The 20,273-nt window shown below is 42.1% G+C and overlaps 1 protein-coding gene across 1 annotated transcript in view; it reads left to right on the plus strand.

Moving 5' to 3' along the window:
* The window catches only part of LOC307238963 (synaptotagmin-14-like), a 34,693-nt gene that overhangs the window by 5,844 nt on the left and 8,576 nt on the right, over nt 1-20,273 (plus strand). Inside the window, exons 2-3 of the mRNA XM_080012128.1 lie at nt 9,592-9,639; nt 13,057-13,209. Coding sequence (XP_079868254.1) covers nt 9,592-9,639; nt 13,057-13,209 — 201 coding nt within the window. The remainder of the gene's footprint in view (nt 1-9,591; nt 9,640-13,056; nt 13,210-20,273) is intronic.

A 20,273-nucleotide genomic window follows, 5' to 3' on the forward strand; every position in this document is an offset into this window, starting at 1 on the left:
TCCGACTGGAAGAGGGATCCGGCGGTCTGGCGACCCGGACCACCTGGCCGAGTTCCATTCAAGAACAGTCGTGGTGGTCGTGGCCGGGCCGCTCGCAGTGTCTGCACCCCTGCCCAGACGTCTGCGCAGCTCCCTGATTTCCCGCGGCAGCAACACTTTGGAAGGTGAGGGGAGACAGAGAGGGGACAGCTCGAGAAGGAGAGAGAGCGGCACCATTGAACCTGGCCAATCCCACTTAGGTCCTGGGGTCGGACGTAGCACCCCTCCGGACATTGTCCTCTGGGGCATCAGGACGGGCTGGGGACGCAAGGAATCCTGCGCATTTTGCGACTCCATGGCGTCTTTTACTCAGCGCCCTGCCTGGGTCTTTTCCCACGGTAAGGGTTTAGGGAGGGAGACAGAGTCTTTCTGGCCGTGGTGCGCTGACATGGCGAGAGTTTTATTGTTCATTGGTGGCACGCAGGCCACAATTTTATATATATATATATATATTTATCACTGAGGAGTCTTATGGTAATCGTGGGTAATAATAGCCCCCTCGGGCACAGGGGGAAAGGCTGCTGGGCTGCTCAGGAGCCTGTGCGCCGATCTCCTCTGTAAGACAAACAAAACATTAAGAAAACTTGACTCAACTCGACTCGGCCGCGGGAATAGGGAACCCTGCTGTCGTCCGCAGCCGGTTCTTGACCACAGCCCTTTGTCCGCCACACTCTCATATTCACCTAGAATACATAGTCCCCAATCCTACTCCAAACAACACTCCACCAGTCCAGGAACTGCTGGGCAGGAGGAATGCGAGTAAAATCGGGTTCGATTTTCTTGGATGACACACACCCCCACACCCCGCAATTTTGAACCCATACCCACCCTTGCGCGGGGCGCAGGTGGGTATGATCATCTTGATACAAAAAGCAATAAGTGATTTTAATGTTTTTCAGTACATTTTACTTGTTCAGTGGGAAAAATCCAGTCTGTCATGGGCTTGAACAAGCGCATTGAAATCTGTCCGAATATCTGAGGTGGATATGCAGAGGACAGCTGAGAGGTGATCATCAGTGATAAAAGATCTGTATCTGGATTTGTTGAAGTTCATCACTGAGAGTGTCTGTTCACATACGTAGGTCGATCCAAAGAGGACTAGAATCTTCTGAGCATGCCTCCTCATGTGTGGAAAGTTCTCCTCCTTGAGGTAAGAGTAAAAATCAAGCAGTGAGACATATCTAAAGTGCTCTGCCAGAAATGTTTCAGACTGCAGGTCAATGAGTTCCATCTGAACATCACTGGGTGCATTATCCACACTGCAGGGGAAACAAAGAAACCATGTGCATTTCACTCCCAACTGTTTTAAAGTCTTGAAATCACCTTGAAAACTCACCATGCAGTGCTTCTAACATGGATGAGTACCTGTGGAGGTGATCAGCTGATGGTGTGGCTTCCTTCAGTGTTGGCAAGTAGGTGAGGATGTTGTCCTCCATTTGGCTTGAGAGAAGCTGCAACTTTCTCATGAAAGTGTTCACTGCGCTGTACATTTCATGCACAAAAAGGCCCTTGCAATGCAGTTTGACATTTAGTTCATTGATTAGTGCAGTCACATCTACAGCAAAACCAAGGTCTGCCATCCAGTCTGCATCTGAAAGCTGTGGGATGGCATTTCCTTTCTTTACACAGAACTCGTGAATCTCTTCTCTCAGGTCCCAGACACTTTTCAGCACTTTGCCCAGGCTGAGCCACCTGATAGCTGTGTGGTAGCTTATGCCACGATGTTCAGTCTCAATGTCCTCCAAATGTGCAACAAACTGTCTGTGATTCAATCTTTCCCTGATGAAGTTAACTATTTTAATTACAACATCAACAACATGGTTTATTTTTAACACTGACTTACACAAAACTTCCTGATGTATAATACAATGCAAAAATGTCAATATCTGCACAGGGTTCATTTCTGTCACTTTATCCTGCATTCTCTTCAAAAGTCCAACATTTTTCCCCGTCAGATTTGGACAACCATCCGTTGTCACATCTGCCAGCTTGTCCCAACATGCATTTACCTCCGTGAACAAATCACTCCCAGTTGTTGTCCCTTCCATTGACCGCATGGCTTCCAGCTCGTCCGTGATTTTAAAGTCTGTATTTACCCCACGTAAGAAGATAAGTAGCTGGGCAGTGTCTCGTACATTGCAGCACTCATCCAAAGCCAGGGAAAAATAGTCAAAGTTGACCGCTCTGTTCTTCAGCTGAAGCTCCAGATTTCCCGCAATGTCCTCAACCTTCCTCGTTACAGTGCATCGAGAGAGGGGCACGTTCTCAAATGCTCCCTTTTTCTCCGGGCATATTTGTGCTGCAGTCCAACGAACACTCCTTAATAAACTGTCCGTCAGAAAACGGTTTACTTTTTCTAGCGATTTTGTGGGATATGACATAACTTGCTTGACAGCTGCATCTCTGGATGTGCAAAGTTTAGTAAAAAGTCCTTGTTGGTTTTGTTGGCAGCTTAGCTTGCAAGGCATCTGACTCCCAGGCGCGCTCTTGATCAGACAAGTTCTTGTATTTCTCCTCGTGTTTGGTCATGTAGTGGCAACTCAAATTGTAATCCGTGAACACAGTGACCTGTGTACCACAAACTAACCACACAGCTTTTCCTTTGACTTCTGTAAATAAATATTGTACAGTACATGTTTTATTGAAAACGCGGCATTCGGTTCGGAAAATTCGCCCAATTATCTTGTGTCATTTACAAAAGGAAATGTTTTCCGAAAAAGTTTGGAACTAGCCTAAAAAAATGCAGCAGAGGGTTTCCCCCAGAAAAGTTGTGAGGCACGGTGGCAAGTATCTTTTGACAGGGGCTGGCAAGGGCCAGTGACTAATGGCAGCATTAAGGTAGGGTGATTAAGGAATCGGTGAATTGAGAATTTAAAAAGGCTATAACACAGATTCCATAGGACCCTACATTAAGTCAGTGCTTAAAGCTGACTGGAGATTTAAAAATATGACTGCGTAATGTGCAGTCATATTTTATCATACAAAACAAAAAAACTTTTGCAGAGTCTTACAAATAATCTGGCAATGTACAACAAAATCAATTAAATTAAGTTTTTACACTACAAAAAAAAACAATCCTGATTGGCTACTGATTCTTACAGCCTTGGAATGCGGGGCACATTTCAACAACAAAATAAAATGTAGCTGCATGGAAGCAATGGACCGGGTTCCACTGAATGACAAGGAATGAACGAAAGAAGCAAAGTTTTGCACAGTATGTCCAGCTATACCTTTGTAACACAGCAATGAGCTCTAGACTGAAACTGCTTATTATAGTGGCCACTGTGGGCCAAGAAATGTTATGTTTTGTGTCCCAGTGGTTTTTTGGGAATGACAATAAGGCAGAATGGGGGGAGCTGTGCCTAAGTAGTTGTACCATGTGGAAACTACAAAAAGTTTTACCTTAAAGATAGTCTGTAATGCGGGCCAATTTCGGACCGAGGATTCTTGACAAGAAGATTTCTGGATGTTTTGAAAAACAATTCTAGATGGTGGGAACTTCAAATATCAAGATATCGGCACGGCACTTGGTTGACATCTTTTCCATCATGTTTCTGTCTGGCCTGACAAATTTCAAGTGAATTTATTACTGTGTCTTGATTTTACAGAAAATGTAAAAGGGAATGTTTTTGCTAATTTTTTGTCAATTATTTGCCTCATAATTTCGCCAATTTTTGAAAAATCCCATAGCTTTTCGCAAACTATGTTCATGGGTATGAACTATGTTCGTGGACCTTCCCTGCAGATTTTGTGTCATTCGGACTTACGGTTCTTGAAAAGAAGATTTCTGAAGGTTTTTCAAAACATTCAAAATGGTGGAAAAAAATTGAAATCGCCTTAATAGGCCGGCCTTATAGGTCTCAGTTGCAAAATTGTGCAGGATGTCCGGCTATGTCTATCAAGTTTCACTTTGCTAGGACATACGTGATGGCAGTAATGAGTCTTGACTTAGAATGAATATTATGGCGCTCCCTATGGGCCAATCAGTGCCATTGTTGTCCCGCTTACATGTGGCATGGACTATGCTGTAGGTGTGCTGAAATGGACAAAAAGGTTACCAATGTATGGATGAGTTATTGGACAAAATACAGGGGAAAAATAAATAAGAATAATAGTATAGTTATAGGAATTCCAGCAATTACAATAGATTTCCCTGCCGCAGGGGAACCCTAATAATATCAAAGATTTCATTCTGCAAAAAAATAGTATTCAAGTCCTGATTGGCTGTACTAGAGCAACCAACAGATCCAAACTGATAATTTTAAGGCCTAGTGAAAATCGGCACTTTGTGCATTCACACGAGACCACCATGTCCAAATCCTCCATCTGCTTCCTCGCTACAACCACAAAACCTTCATGCAATGAATTAAAACAAAAAACAACTTTTGTATCAATCCACGGATTTTATTTAAGCCATTAAGTGTGATATTCCAGAGAAAACGACTTCTACCTGGTCTGGCACCCGGAGTATTGCGCCACAGATATGAGCAGTAGAGACAGATATTGAGCGTCATCGACGAACATCTTATCTTGTAAAATGTCTGGTGTTAGTGGTAACACCAGTGTTGTCATGAGTTTATTAACTGGTGGGAAATATTCCTCACCATGGCATCCCTAACCATTATATCATTGTTTCCAACTGAGCCGCCCACTGTAACTGTAATCTAAAAAACAATCTTAAAAATACATAAAAAATAAACGACTGATGCTTAGGCCCAGCGGGGGCACGTCTAGGCGGTGGCTACGGCCTGCACCACAGCCGCTGATCAAGCATCCATGGGAAAAATGCAGAGGGAGAGGAGACAGGGGCACACTTTGCGCCTTTCTTTAAAACCCGTTTCTGAAATGAAAATGGAGTCTCTGCACAGCGGAGTATCAGAGTATATACCCATTCTATTGTACATGTACATTTTATTTACCACATTTCAATGCAGTATATGATGCTGCTGAAATAAAATTCAGAAAGACTGACGTGATGTGCATTGTTTTTGGAAATAAGCCTCATGAGGTCTCTAGAAGTGGATGATTCAGCTTTTTCTAGTGTTAAAAAAGTAAATCGAAATACTTGTGGAATCTCAATACTTAAAAATCACAATACATATCGAATCGGCATGACAAGTGTCGTGATAGTATCGAATCGAGAGATAAGCATATTGTCCCAGCCCTAATGTATATTCACCACTTACGCTTGCTTGGTGCCCGTCGCTGTTTGTGTGGTGAACTGGAGATCCTTCCAGCAAAAGCTGACCCCATCAGCTGTAAGTTCATATGCATATTATTTGTTCAGCTCAACGCATCATCATTAACACCATCCAAGTCTGCTAGAATTCTTGGAGAAATGATTGACGACCAAAAACAAATTTTTGTCTCCCGATCTTGCAGATGAACTCCTGTCACTTCCTTTACATCAGGAAGATCAGACAGTACCTGTCGGAGCACTCAGCACAGCTCCTTATCCAGGCGCTTGTCATCTCACAACTTTACACCGCATTCCAAATTATTATGCAAATTATATTTTTCTCTGATTTTCCTAAATAGTCGATGCAAATGACAGTCAGTATAATTTTCAAGTCATCAACCGTTATAATTCGTATAATTCGAATGTGACTGAATAAACCTCCCAATGGTGACAGTATTTTTTTCAAAAATAAAAAACTCAAAATGCACTGTTTCAAATGATTATGCACAACAGAGTTTCAAAACATTTTATAGGTTGTAAAGAACTGAAAATTATCATTTATTGAATTGCAGCATTAGGAGGTAATATTTTCTGAAATCAAAAGCTATTTCAATCAACAACATCTTAACAGGCCAAGTTACATGTTAACATAGGACCCCTTCTTTGATATCACCTTCACAATTCTTGCATCCATTGAACTTGTGAGTTTTTGAGAGTTTCTGCTTGAATTTCTTTGCAGGATGTCAGAATAGCCTCCCAGAACTGCTGTTTTGATGCAAACTGCCTCCCACCCTCATAGATCTCTTGCTTGACGATGCTCCAAAGGTTCTCAATAGGGTTGAGGTCAGGGGAGGATGTGGGCCATCAGTAAACAAGTTGAAAACTGTTTACTGATTTCTAACTGTTTGAAAATTAGTCTTCATGTATTTCTGGGCCCACTGCAACCGTTTCTGCTTGTGAGCATTGGTAAGGGGTGGTCAATAGTAGGTTTATGCACAGCTGCAAGCCTCTGGAGGACCCTACACCTTGAGGTTCGCGGGACTCCAGAGGCACCTGCAGCTTCAAATACCGGTTTGCTGCTTTGTAATGGCATTTTAGCAGCTGCTCTCTAAATCAGATGAATTAGTCTGGCAGAAACCTTCCTCATTATGCCTTTATCTGCACGAACCAGTCTGTGCTCTGAATCAGCCACAAATATCTTCACAGTACGATGATCACGCTTAGGTTTTCGTGAAATATTGAATGTTTTCATAACTTGTCCAAGGCATTGCATTATTTGACGCTTTTCAGCAGCAGAGAGATCCATTTTCTTTCCCACATTGCTTGAAACCTGTGGTCTGCTTAATAATGTGGAATGACCTTTTTAAGTAGTTTTCCTTTAATTGGACTCACCTGGCAAACTAATTATCACAGGTGTCTGAGACACTTATATCCAATTTGCATAATAATTTGGAATGTGGTGTACTACTGCAACGCTCTACTGGCTGTTCTAACAGCACACGCTGTTAAACCTCAGCGCCGCGGGTTTTCAACCAGCAAAAGTGCACATGACATGTCTCGCTTCATTTCGCTTCACTGTCTCCCTGTAGTTGTCTGCATAAAGTTTAAATCAGTGCAGTCGTTGGATAAGCACCCACACAAATTGCATTGCGTATCAGGCCATATGCCCCATATCAGGCCATATGCAAATGAGCGGTGGCTGGTGATGCACTGCGTGGAATAACCAGACTCAACCAGACTCTTCTCATGTATGGTGCCCCGATGGTGGAACGAGCTACCCAGCAACGAGTGGGAACACATTTATACCTGATCCTATCTTAGCTATGACTAACTATTCTTGTTCTTGTTGATGTTGACTCAATTATTATTGTTATTGCATTGACATATTGCACTCACAACATGAGTTTGTCTCATATTGTGCTAACATATTGATAAAAAAAACCCAAAAACTTTTTTCCATCCTTCCTTACAGCTACCGTGCACTTGTATCTGGTTGAATTTAGAAACAGGTGCTTTGGCACTTAAATTTGAGTCTTTGATTTCCATTGATGGACCATTTAGTGGCATTTTGCGACAATTTTTTAAAAATTTTACAACTAGGAGCACCAGCGTGACTTGCAAATATGACGACCATTTTGTCAGTCTGTATGGTGCTCTGTGTACAATACCGCGGCGACTCAGCGTCAAGCTTCTTATCGTACATTACCGTTCTCAGTCTCAGTCTCATTCTCGCAGTCTGTCAGTATTAACTGCACTAGCATTCGCAATCGCCCCCTTACCGTGAAATAACACGGGTCCTCGCTTATCAACCAATTTTCTTAACGGCCTGGTTAAGGTCTGTAAAAAGAATGAAAAGTAATTAAGGACAAATTAGTTTAGTTCATAAATAAATCAATTTTAAATAAATTCTTTGTAGAACATCCTACAGATTGTGCACCTTATGCTTGACCTCCCCGTGTGCTCTACTGTGTGTGAAAGGGGATTCTCATCACAGAAGAGGATTAATCTGATGGCAGAGGGTCCCTGCATGTGGACACAGTGGATTCCTGATTAGTCTGAATAAGTCTTGAGGGAACTAGCTTCGAGGAATGTCATCAGTGGGAAAGGAAAATCCCGAGTTTCAGTCCCGAATCAAATGACCATGCAAGGGACAGGTTTTTATCGGCTCCACCTCCAGTTTTTTGCAGATTTACCAGCGCAATGCGACGTGTGTTGAAGTTCCGGACTCTGGCGCATAAATAGACAGGAATATCGAATTTGAATCCAATATAGAGTTTATTGACTTTTCTCCCACATGGGAAACCATGAAATGTTTTGAGTGTTGGAAGTGCTCCGTGGGGAGCAAATCAGAGACCCCCCACACTCCCCACCGGACTCCGAGCCACTCTAGCACCGGCCAGAGCAGGTCTCTGCTCCTCGCCATTGAAGAACCGGACGATGGGCAGGTGTACACGGGCAGCATGGATACAGCATGCTGCTTCTACTGTCGTGTGGGGTCCTTCACAAACGATCCCATTCTTTCGAACAGCTAAAAATACTCCCCTGCCACAGTTTTACAGTTTTTTGTTGTTGTTTGTTTATGTTGCTGTCTCCTCTGTTTTATTCCCAATCACACTGGAACCATGACACGGCCCTTTTTTCAGCGTGTTTGTGACGTTGAACAAAAAAAAAATGTCCCGGCAATGGGAAAGGCGTTAATCGCCTAAAATTAGTGGATTTACCCAGTGTAGGAGTCTCTGCCCACTGGTAGGGGTTTAGGGAGGGAAACAGTGTCTTTCTTTCCGTGGTTTGCCAACATGGCTAGAGTTTTTATTATAAGGAAGAACACAAAAAGACTCTTTGGCCACAACTATAAATAATAACGACTTTGGGCTCAGGAGAAATTATGTTCCAGTCTTGCTCGTGGTTGGGTGACGAAACTATGCGCTAATCCCCTCTGCAAGAGAGACAAACATAAGAAATCTCCCTGCCTCAAGTTGGACCAATTGGTGCCATATAGCTGCTGATTAGGCCGATAGGCTGATAATGTTATCAAAGAATTTCCAGGAGCCTAGGTTACTGATAGTGCAATAGTGAATGTAATAGGTGACCATGGATTTAAGAATGGAAAACGTTGGTGCACATTGCTACTACTTCAAAGTCCTTCCCCAATTATGAATTTGAACTCTACATTACAGTTTGAATATTACATTTTCCACCCTGTTTAAATGATGGTTTGAATTTCAAATTAAAAGTGAGAGCCCTAATAAATATAAGGCCTCGCACCCTTGCCTACTTTTCCCACCTTGCCAAGTATAAGTCACAATTCACCTTTACAATGCTATTGCTTTGTCACTTATCAGACTAGCTGAATGCTATTATTGCCATAGCAGCAAGGTTAAACTTGTTTACAATATTAAGAAAGAGATCATAATATCATAATACAGAATTTTGTTTTATATATATATATTTTTTTTTTGAAAGGTTGATGTTTTTGTTTAAAATTTGAGGGCTGTTAAGCTTTGCTTAATGCTTACACTCCAGTGAACTGAAGGAAAATTTTAGTTAAAAATAAAACAAAAATGCTATTTAGACAATATTAAACAAAACACATTAACAGTCTAATGCTCTGTACTCAAGTCTAGTTAAAATATCATAAAAGGCACACTGTATCAATACAGTTCTGATTGTCTGCAGAACAACAAAATAAAACATACACTATGCGTTCAATATAATTTTACTTACTGTTGTTTTTTTAAAATGGAACAATTTGTAAACCTAAACATCAGGATTTTTATGCTGTGTTTGTCTATTCATTCATGTTTATTGATGTTTTCAATTGTATTCATTAATTTCCCTCTGGCTAATTGGGTTTTTCCCCCTCTTTTGTCCAGGTGGTGAACGTAACTGTGGAATACATGAGCTAATCTGTGTGAGAAAGGGTAAAGTATCGTCTATCTGTACCCTGTTTATCTGCTTCCATTTTTCCCTAAATTTATATATAAACTAATTATCCTCCAAAAAATGAACTTGCCTCTCAGATGGGATTTCACTCAGGCAATCAGCAACTGTAGTCAACTGTATGCTGTTACCGATGTGTGGTTATAATCAGTATTCACATTAACCAGGGAAAACAGTCCTGATTGCAACAGCAAATTTGTTGTAAATTTGTATTACCTTCATGTCTTTGTAGAGTACATTTGTAAACAGGGTTTATGCTCCGGTATCCATACCCTCCTCAAGATTCAAGATTCAAGAGGTTTATTCGTCACATACATATACATACTTTCATACATATACGCAGTGAAATGTAATGCAACGCACCGGGTGATAACACACAATATGTCCTAGGAAAAAAATTCTTTCTAATAGACCAACTAACTGACTTAAACATAATACAGTAGGTCGGATACTTATAGAATAGAATAGAATAAAAATATAAAGAATAAAATAAAATACAATAAAATAAAATGAAATAAAATGGAATAGATAAAGGGAATATGCTTATGTATATGGAATAGGCAATTATGTATATACAGATATATGCATTAATGTGGCATGTGAATAAAGCGAGGTAGTGTTTGGGATAATACAGCACAGTATACAACAGTACGGCGCAGCAATACGGCATCACGAACAACCCAGAACAGTGACAGTATGCGGTACAGTATGCTACATATAGTACAGTAAGGTAGTGGAGCCTATGTGTGTGGCTCAGTGAGGACCCCTGGTGAGGTCAGCATTGACAGTTGTTTGCGGGAAAAAGCTCCGTCTCAGTCTCTCTGTTCTCGCTGTGTGACTGCAGAGGCGCTTGCCTGACCGCAGCAGCTGGAACAGTCCGTTGTTGGGGTGATGAGGATCCTTCATGATCCTGCGGGCTCTGCTACTACACCTCCTGGTGTATAACTCCTGCAAGGGGGGGAGGGTATTTCTAGTGGTACATTCAGCTGAACGCACCACCCTCTGCAGGGCCCGCCTGTCCTGAGCAGTACAGTTCCCAAACCAGTCAGTGATGTTGCCTGTCAGGGTGCTCTCATCCTTTCAAAAAACTAATTTCACATTGGCTCTCTTGGCCATGAAGTCCTGTAAATTCAGTCTAGGTAAATGCTTTTTTCCTGAATCCATCTGTCGCAGAAGAAAATTGGAAATCGGTGACAAAAAGCCCTCATTGGCGCCTCATCGACACCTCATCATGGCGCTCCTGTATCCGCCACTCGTTAAGTCTAAATGGGTCAGCCATCACCAACATTCTGATGTTTTCAAGAATTTTGGGACGTTGACAATCAGCAGCAGCCAATGAGAGCGCAAGAGGAAACTAAAGGGAGGAGTAATATAGAAGCGTATATGGAATGTATGTATGTATATTAAAATACATGAATTTAATGTATTTCTGTTGCAATTCACTAACGGTGAGTTGTACAGAATTCTGATCCATTGAATGAGTGACCCTCCAAAGCAAAATTTGTTGAGGGTGGAAAAGAGATATGTCCAATATATGTATATTGTATGTATGTATATATGTTTATATGTATATATGCAAGTGTATGTATGTACGCGTGTGTATGTGTATATATATATATATATATATATATATATATATATATATATATATATATATATATATATATACATTATATATATGTGTGTGTGTGTATATATGTGTATGTATATACAGAATATATATAGATGTGTGTGTATATGTATACAGTATGTGTATATATATATATGTATGTATATATATGTGTGTGTGATGCCTACCTGTTCTCCTCACTATTTGCTAACCTGATTTTGCATCAACAATCCATCAACAATTTATCCATGATCCATTGAATGAGTGACTCTCCAAAGCAAAATTTGTTGAGGGTGGAAAAGAGATATGTCCAATATATGTATATTGTATGTATGTATATATGTATATATGCAAGTGTATGTATGTATGTATGTGTATATATATTTATACAGTATATATATGTGTGTGTGTGTGTATATGCAGCGTAATTTATTTTTTCTTACATTTTGCATTTGCTTTTGTCTTTTGTGTTTAGAGTTTTGAAGTTTTTTATTTATTTATTTATTACAATTTTCTTTTTTTTTTTAAACAGAAACCCCTATATCTTACTGAATGTTGCTCCTTCTCCAATTGGTGATCAAAATGTTTTTATTTTACTGTATTGCATTTGTGTCTTTATTTTCATACTGCATATGTGAGTACAAATACATTACTGTAACAATCTTTAACAACCTATTGTAGTGTTACACTGGAAATGCAAAATACATAAACCTACTGATGAGATATTCAGTTGAGGTGATGTACTGTACAGTACAGTACTGATAAGTTGGTAGAAATATCTGTTCATATGATGGTATGTGTGTTTTTGTCATTTTGATGTTAAAAAAAACATTTTGAAATGAGATAAAACAGTTTTGAATACAGTGTTTGCTAGAGATTCATAGAGTTTTACATTTTGTATTTGTGGTTTTGGGTTTTGAGAAGGTTTTGAGAAAATGAGCCAAAGATTCATAAATTATGTGTAAACAATTGTGAAAAACTGTAATAAATATTTGAGTAAAGGTTAAACATAATTAGCTTGCACAGATTTTTATTATTACATACACATTGCCGGTAAACATTAATAATGTATATGTATTTATATTACACATATTTTCTTTGCCAAGGTATATACTATGGAATATGTGTATGTGTGTGTGTCTGTGTGTGTGTCTGTGTGTGTGTATATATATGTGTGTATATATACTGTGTATATGCTGGCTATGACAGAACGGTGTCACAACACAGTGCATTGCAGCTTGCTGTGTATGGGGCTGTTTAGCCCCAGACAGGTCAGAGTGCCCTTGCTGACTCCTGTCCACCCCTGAAATCATATGGATGGCCAGGTGCATGTGCGTTGTTTACCTGGGGAAGAGATGGAAGGCAAACCGGCAGAATACAGTGTGATGCTCTGGGCAATTTTCTGCTAGGGAACATGACAACATTTAACGCGTGTGTGTGTGTGTGTGTGTGTGTGTGTGTGTGTGTGTGTGTGTGTGTGTGTGTGTGTGTGTGTGTGTGTGTGTGTGTGTGTGTGTGTGTGTGTGTGTGTGTGTGCGCGTATGTGTATATCGCTAATCTCCGCTGCATTTAAACAGCCATTTGGTGGGGGCGAAATGTATTAATTGCGTAATTTATTTTTTGTGCTTTATTTTTTTTTACAATTAATTAACAAAAGTAACACAGTATATTGACAGCCATAGTAAATAGACAAATGTTCATTTAATTTAGTTGTTCCTTTAATAAGACGCATTTGACTTTTTCTGTCCATATGATACATCTTATGATCCTCTCTGTTTTGTGTCCACAGTTTCTCCAGAAGCACTGGGTTTTCTGACAGCTACCTGTGTCCTAATCATCATCATTGTCCTCATGTTGTTGTACTTCAACAACAAGCTAGCAGTGGATAGTTCGGGAAACTTTCAGTGCCTAGATGACTTTAGAAGAAACAAGGATATGCATGGTAAGCCGGTGTTCACACTTTTGCCCTTTGAGCTTTGTTGTTGTTTTACTTACCTGACATACTCATTTAACAATTTGATAATGTAATAGATAATTACGATTAATTCATATGGGGGTTACCATCGGGTTCCCTGTACCGGGTACATCTGGTTGCGTGGATGCATGCTTGGTACTTGTGGTTTGGTGGGGTATCTTGTCGACTGCGGTGTGGTGGTTCTCACCTTTGCACATAGGGCCTAGTTGGCATAGGGGCCCTGCCTGCATGCTCTATGTTCCCTCTGTCAATCGCAGTGCCTGGCTCCAGGCTTGTGGTCTGTGCTTGCTGTCTGCGACGAGGGTTCTACTCTTATGGGTACATCTTATGCCTACGCATGGGGGTGGGTTGTGTCTGTTTTTTGGGGGTGCAGGTTCATCTTCTGCATTTGGGGTGTGGTTTGCAGGACATGCGTGGCAGCACATGACGATCTAAAGTAGGCTGCTCTGCATGGGGTTCCTCACTTTTGTGCCATGTATTAAGATAAGATAACACTTATCCCTGGAGGGAAATTCAGGCATTACAGCAGCAAAAACAGTGCAGTCAGATAACAGATGTAGGTTACAACAGCAGTCCATAATACCAGTAGTAAGGGCCCTACCAAATTCCAGCGGTTAAAATAGGTCACGGACCATGAAATCTGCCCCTTTACCGTGTAATTGTAAATTTGCCGGTGAAAATTAGAAAAAAAACATTTGTTTTTGTGCTGAAGTGCTACCGTACCGAGTCACACCGAAATTCCCGCTTGTGCACAGTTACCATACAGTTTGTGCAGTGGAGCTGGAATCAGCACCAGGAAGTCCATAAGAAAAACTACATTGACTACAACAAATGATGCGATGCATCAGCAAAGGTGTTCATCTATGTGATGCATATGCGACAGTTGCATTTCCATACATATACAGTGGGGCAAAAAGGTATTTAGTCAGCCACCAATTGTGCAAGTTCTCCCACTTAAAAAGATGAGAGAGGCCTGTTATTTGCATCATAGGTATACCGCAACTATGAAAGACAAAATGAGAAAAAAAAATCCAGAAAATCTGAATGTGAAAAAAAAAAAAAAAATCTGATTTTTAAAGAATTTATTTGCAAATTATTATATAATTAGTATTTGGTCAATAACAAAAGTTAATCTCAATACTTTGTTATATACCCTTTGTTTGCAATGACAGAGGTCAAACGTTTTCTGTAAGTCTTCACAAGGTTTTCACACACTGTTGCTGGTATTTTGGTCCATTCCTACATGCAGATCTCCTCTAGAGCAGTGATGTTTTGGGGCTGTCGCTGGGCAACACAGACTTTCAACTCCCTCCAAAGATTTTCTATGGGGTTGAGATCTGGAGACTGGCTAGGCCACTCCAGGACCTTGAAATGCTTCTTACGAAGCCACTCCTTCGTTGCCCGGGCAGTGTGTTTGAGATCATTGTCATGCTGAAAGACCCAGCCATGTTTCATCTTCAATGCCCTTTACATTTACATTTACATTTAGTCATTTAGCAGACGCTTTAATCCAAAGCGACTTACAAGGGAGAATAACATTCAAGCTACATTGTGACAGAGATTAGTGTAACAACAACATTAGTGTAACAATAAATACTGCAAGGTGGTGCTAAGTAATTGTAGGTTAGGACAGGAGGTACTCACTGAAGAGCTGGGTCTTCAAGTGCTTCTTAAAGACAGAGAGAGAGGTCCCCGCTCTGGTCATTTTTGGCAGCTCGTTCCACCAACGTGGAACTACAAATGAGAATAGCCTGGATTGCCGTGGCTGTATGGCCGGCAGAGCCAGGCGACGTTCATTTGACGAGCGCAGCATCCGGGGGGCAACATGTGCTCTTACAAGAGCATTTAAGTAGGCGGGAGCATTCCCAGCCATCACTCTGTAGGCCAGCATAAGAGACTTGAACTTGATGCGGGCGGCTACAGGTAACCAGTGGAGCTCGATGAGCAGTGGAGTGACATGTGCCCTCTTTGGCTGGTTGAACACCAGTCGCGCCGCCGCATTCTGTATCATCTGTAGTGGCTTCACCGCACAGGCCGGCAAGCCTGTTAAGAGGGTGTTGCAGTAGTCGAGACGGGACATCACCAAGGTTTGTACCAGCAGTTGAGTGGCATATTGGGTCAGGTACGGCCTGACTTTTCGGATGTTGAGTAGTGCGAAGCGGCAGGACCGGGAGACGGCGGCAACATGGTCCGAGAATGTCAGTTGGTCATCAATAATGACACCAAGATTCCTTGCAGCCTTGGTAGGAACAAGAGATAGAGAGTCGATTTTAATATCAATGTTGTGATAAATACCTTGTTTGGCCGGGAAGACCAGCAGTTCCGTTTTCGCCAGATTTAGTTGAAGATGATAATCCTTCATCCATGTGGATATGTCAGCGAGACAACCCGAGATCCGCGTCGAGACAGTAGGGTCGTCGGGCGGGAAGGACAGATAGAGTTGAGTATCATCCGCATAGCAGTGATATGAAAAGCCATGTGAGCGGATGATCGGGCCCAGTGAGGTGGTGTATATGGCAAAGAGGAGGTGTCCTAGCACCGAGCCTTGGGGCACCCCTGTGGTGAGGTTGTGAGGCACAGACAGCTGGCCTCGCCATGTCACACTGAACGAGCGCCCAGTAAGGTAAGATTCGAACCGGGAAAGTGCACTGCCCGTTATGCCCATACTTGAGAGTATGGACAGGAGTATGCTATGATTGACAGTGTCAAAAGCAGCTGATAAGTCTAGCAGAATGAGAACTGAGGATTTGGCAGCAGCTCTAGCAGTTTTTAAGGCCTCTGTCACAGACAACAGGGCTGTTTCGGTGGAGTGACCACTTTTGAAGCCAGATTGAAGTGTATCAAGAAGGTTGTTTCTTGACAGGTACTCTGTAACCTGTCTAGAGACCGCCCTCTCTAAGGTTTTGGAAAGGAATGGGAGGAGAGAGACCGGCTGATAGTTTTCTACTTGATTGGGATCGAGTGACGGTTTTTTGAGCATCAGTCCTTGCTGATGGAAGGAGGTTTTCACTCAGAATCTCATGATACATGGCCCCATTCATTCTTTCCTTTACACGGATCAGTCGTCCTGGTCCCTTTGCAGAAAAACAGCCCCAAAGCATGATGTTTCCACCCCCATGCTTCACAGTAGGTATGGTGTTCTTTGGATGCAACTCAGCTTTCTTTCTCCTCCAAACACGACAAGTTGAGTTTTTACCAAAAAGTTATATTTTGGTTTCATCTGACCATATGACATTCTCCCAATCCTCTTCTGGATCATCCAAATGCTCTCTAGCAAACTTTAGACGGGCCTGGACATGTACTGGCTTAAGTAGGGGGACACGTCTGGCACTGCAGGATTTGAGTCCCTGGCGGCGTAGTGTGTTACTGGTGGTAGCCTTTGTTACTTTGGTCCCAGCTCTCTGCAGGTCATTCACTAGGTCCCCCCGTGTGGTTCTGGGATGTTTGTTCACCGTTCTTGTGATCATTTTGACCCCACGGGGTGAGATCTTGCGTGGAGCCCCAGATCGAGGGAGATTGTCAGTGGTCTTGTATGTCTTCCATTTTCTAATAATTGCTCCCACAGTTGATTTCTTCACAACAAGCTGCTTACCTATTGCAGATTGAGTTTTCCCATTCTGGTGCAGGTTTACAATTTTGTTTCTGGTGTCCTTTGACAGCTCTTTGGTCTTGGCCATAGTGGAGTTTGGAGTGTGACTGTTTGAGGTTGTGGACAGGTGTCTTTTATACTGATAACGAGTTCAAACAGGTGCCATTAATACAGGTAACGAGTGGAGGACAGAAGAGCCTCTTAAATAAAAAGTTACAGGTCTGTGAAAGCCAGAAATCTTGCTTGTTTGAAGGTGACCAAATACCTTTTTTACCAAGGAATTTACCAATTAATTAATGAAAAATCCTACAATGTGATTTCCTGGATTCTTTCCCCCCCATTCTGTCCCTCATAGTCGAAGTGTACCTATGATGAAAATTACAGGCCTCTCATATCTTTTTAATTGGGAGAACTTGCACAATTGGTGGCTGACTAAATACTTTTTTGCCCCACTGTAACGAACAAATCGAGCATTTTTTGGGCCAATGTATATTCAATTATTTTTATGTACTCTAGAGTGTGTGTTAAGCTTGTCTCCTCATGCATGTAGGGCAGGTTTAAAAGGATTAAGCGAAGGAAAGCATTGCAAGTAGGATAGTATCGAAGAGAGGGATAGACCATTTTATTTTTTCACTATATACAATTATTTTATTTGTAGTTTTTGAATGTTTCTGATAAGTTGTTGAAATCAGAATCTAGTCTGCATGGGAAACTATAGTTCGCACTTAGGGTCAAAAGTAAGGTAGTGGTGCATTCACTGCATCTCAATACCTGCCATATGTGGTAATAGCAACAAAAGAGGGTAAAACTGTTGTTTTGTTCCGGTCTTGCTTCTGACAGTCAAGAAACCACCTCTGTTTAGGGCTGACTATGTTCAAGTAATTTATTCATTGTTGGTTGTAACACTTCTGTGCACTGGGTGGCAGATGCACACATTTGTATGTTGTGACATCTCCCCACCCACCTAATGGTCCTGGGTGCATGAAGTTCCTGGATTGATGGGAGGTTGCAGCCCCAACCTTATCTGCATACCGAATAATGTGCCGCAATCTGCTCTTGTCCCTCACAATAGCAGCAGTGAACTAGGCAGTGACTGAGGAGGTGAGGATGGACTCAATAGTGGTGGTGTAGAAGTGCACAGAGACTTTTATAATATGCTATGTCACTCAGATAATGAATCAAATATATCAAACATTAACTCATTCCTCAATGACATCAACCCCCCAAAACTATCCACAAAGCAGACTTCCACATTATATCAACCTCTTACTGTAGAAGAACTCAGGAAAGCTCTCTTGTGTATGCCCAACAATAAATTCACAACCACAATCTGGATCAAATGGCGACCCAGTGGAATTCTTTCTAGAGCTCTTCTGGCCACCCATATCCCCACTATTTATCAGAATGTTTACAGAGATTAAGTTAACCTCCACCATGCTTCAATACATGAATACTGCTCTCATTTCGGTTTTGCTCAAACCCCATTAGGATCCGACCCTCACCTCCAGTTTTAGACCCATAAGCTTAAATAATTATGATTAAAAGATCATAAGTAAAACCCTCACCAACAGAATTGAAAAAGCAATTTCATTTATAATTCACCCAGACCAAACGGTCTTTATCAAGGGCAGACACTCATCCAGCAATATGCGCTGTTTATTCAGTCTGATCAGCATATCTCAAAGGAACAACTTAAATACTGTTATTGCTTCTTTAGATGCCCAAAAAGCATTTAACAGAGTTAATTGGACATATATTTTCGCCACCCCCAACAAATTTGGCTTTGGAGAGTCACACATTCAATTAATCAAAATTCTATATAACTCACCATCTGCTTGTCTTGTCACCAATGGTTACACTTAGTGTTTTACTTTACAATGTCGCACAAAACAAGGATGTGCAGTCTCCCCTTCACTATTCAGCCATCACATCACTATTCGGAACCCAATATCATCTTTACCAGAATTCCCAATCCTCAGATTATTCAATAAATTTGAGTTAAACTACGGTCTTACCACTCAGTGCGGAAGACTGGAATGCTATAACCCTGATACTTCCCTAAGCCATCACAACAGGAAACATGAGATACATTGCTATTGATATCTCCACCAGTCTGTCAGATTTGTTTACCCTTAATTTTACTCCATTGCTTAAATCAATCAAAGAAAGCCTCACTCGATGGAAAATCTACCCATCTCACTAATTGGCAGGATAGCAGCAGTGTAAATGAACAGACCACCAAAAATAAACAATATATTTTATTGGTTTATACATTGGATTAATACTCTACACTCTTTTATCTATAAATTCTATTGAAAACACAAGAAACTGAGAATTTAATTAGCAACACTACAGAAAAACAAAGACTGTGGGGGCCTAGCAGCCCTAAACTTACAAATACTACCCATACTACTATTTGGCTAACCATCTTCAATTTATAATCAGTCACAGTTTCCTGCAATTCTTTCTACTGCAACAGTCTCTGAAAGTAAAAATCGAATTAATTACCAGCATCCTCCAACCACCTCAGAATATCAGGCATATAGGCAACTTGAAAAAATCTCTCTTCCAGAATATACAAACTCTTATTAAAAGCAGATGACACTTTGTCTTTGCCAACCATGGAATGGGAAGACCTTGCTGTTTCCAGCTGTTTCAAAGTGGCCCACCGTGTCGGAGCTGGTTGGATGTTCCGTCTGGACCTGGGACCCGGGCCGGGTGTACTCGGTGTAGGCTCCATATGTGGTCTTCTTTGGATGAGCGGATTCCAGTCCGGGTATCGGTTCAGGTCTGGGGTGTGTGTGTGTGTGTGTGTGTGTGTGTGTGTGTGTGTGTGTGTGTGTGTGTGTGTGTGTGTGTGTGTGTGTGTGTGTGTGTGTGTGTGTGTGTGTAAGATGTCCATAGGTGAGTGTACATGACTTATCCCCATTGGTACTGCTGTAGAAGGTTGGTATTATGTTGTGGCGCCTCCAAGCAGCAGAAAGGGCCCCGAAGCCCCCAGAACTCTGCAGCCTTGTAGACACCCTTCAGCTGCAGGAAAGCCCGAGCACCCTGCCCTGTGGCCACAGAACACCCCCCGGCCCCCAGAGAAGCCAGAGGGCTGTGGAGCAACCCCCACGCCCATCCCCAAGGAGCATTACCCAGTCCCAGGGAGCACGAGGAGACCCCGCACCCCAGGGGTGCACACACACAACCAACCCCCGGGTGCGGGCACGGAACCCGGGCCGTGGGCGCCAGGCACGGACCGCAGGCCTGGATCCCGGCCTCACACCAACAGACCAACGCCCAAACGGCCCACCCCACAGGCGAGCCGGCGGGACTTACATGCCCACCCACGCCCCACGTAAGGGTGAGCCCTGCCCCACCGCAGCCGACCAGACCCCACCCGGCGTGATGGTGTGGTGTATGTCCTGAGTATACGTTTTGGCACTGGGAGAGATAG

Source organism: Zeus faber (assembly GCF_960531495.2).
Source record: "Zeus faber genome assembly, chromosome: 13".
Classification (NCBI taxonomy): Eukaryota; Metazoa; Chordata; class Actinopteri; order Zeiformes; family Zeidae; genus Zeus; species Zeus faber.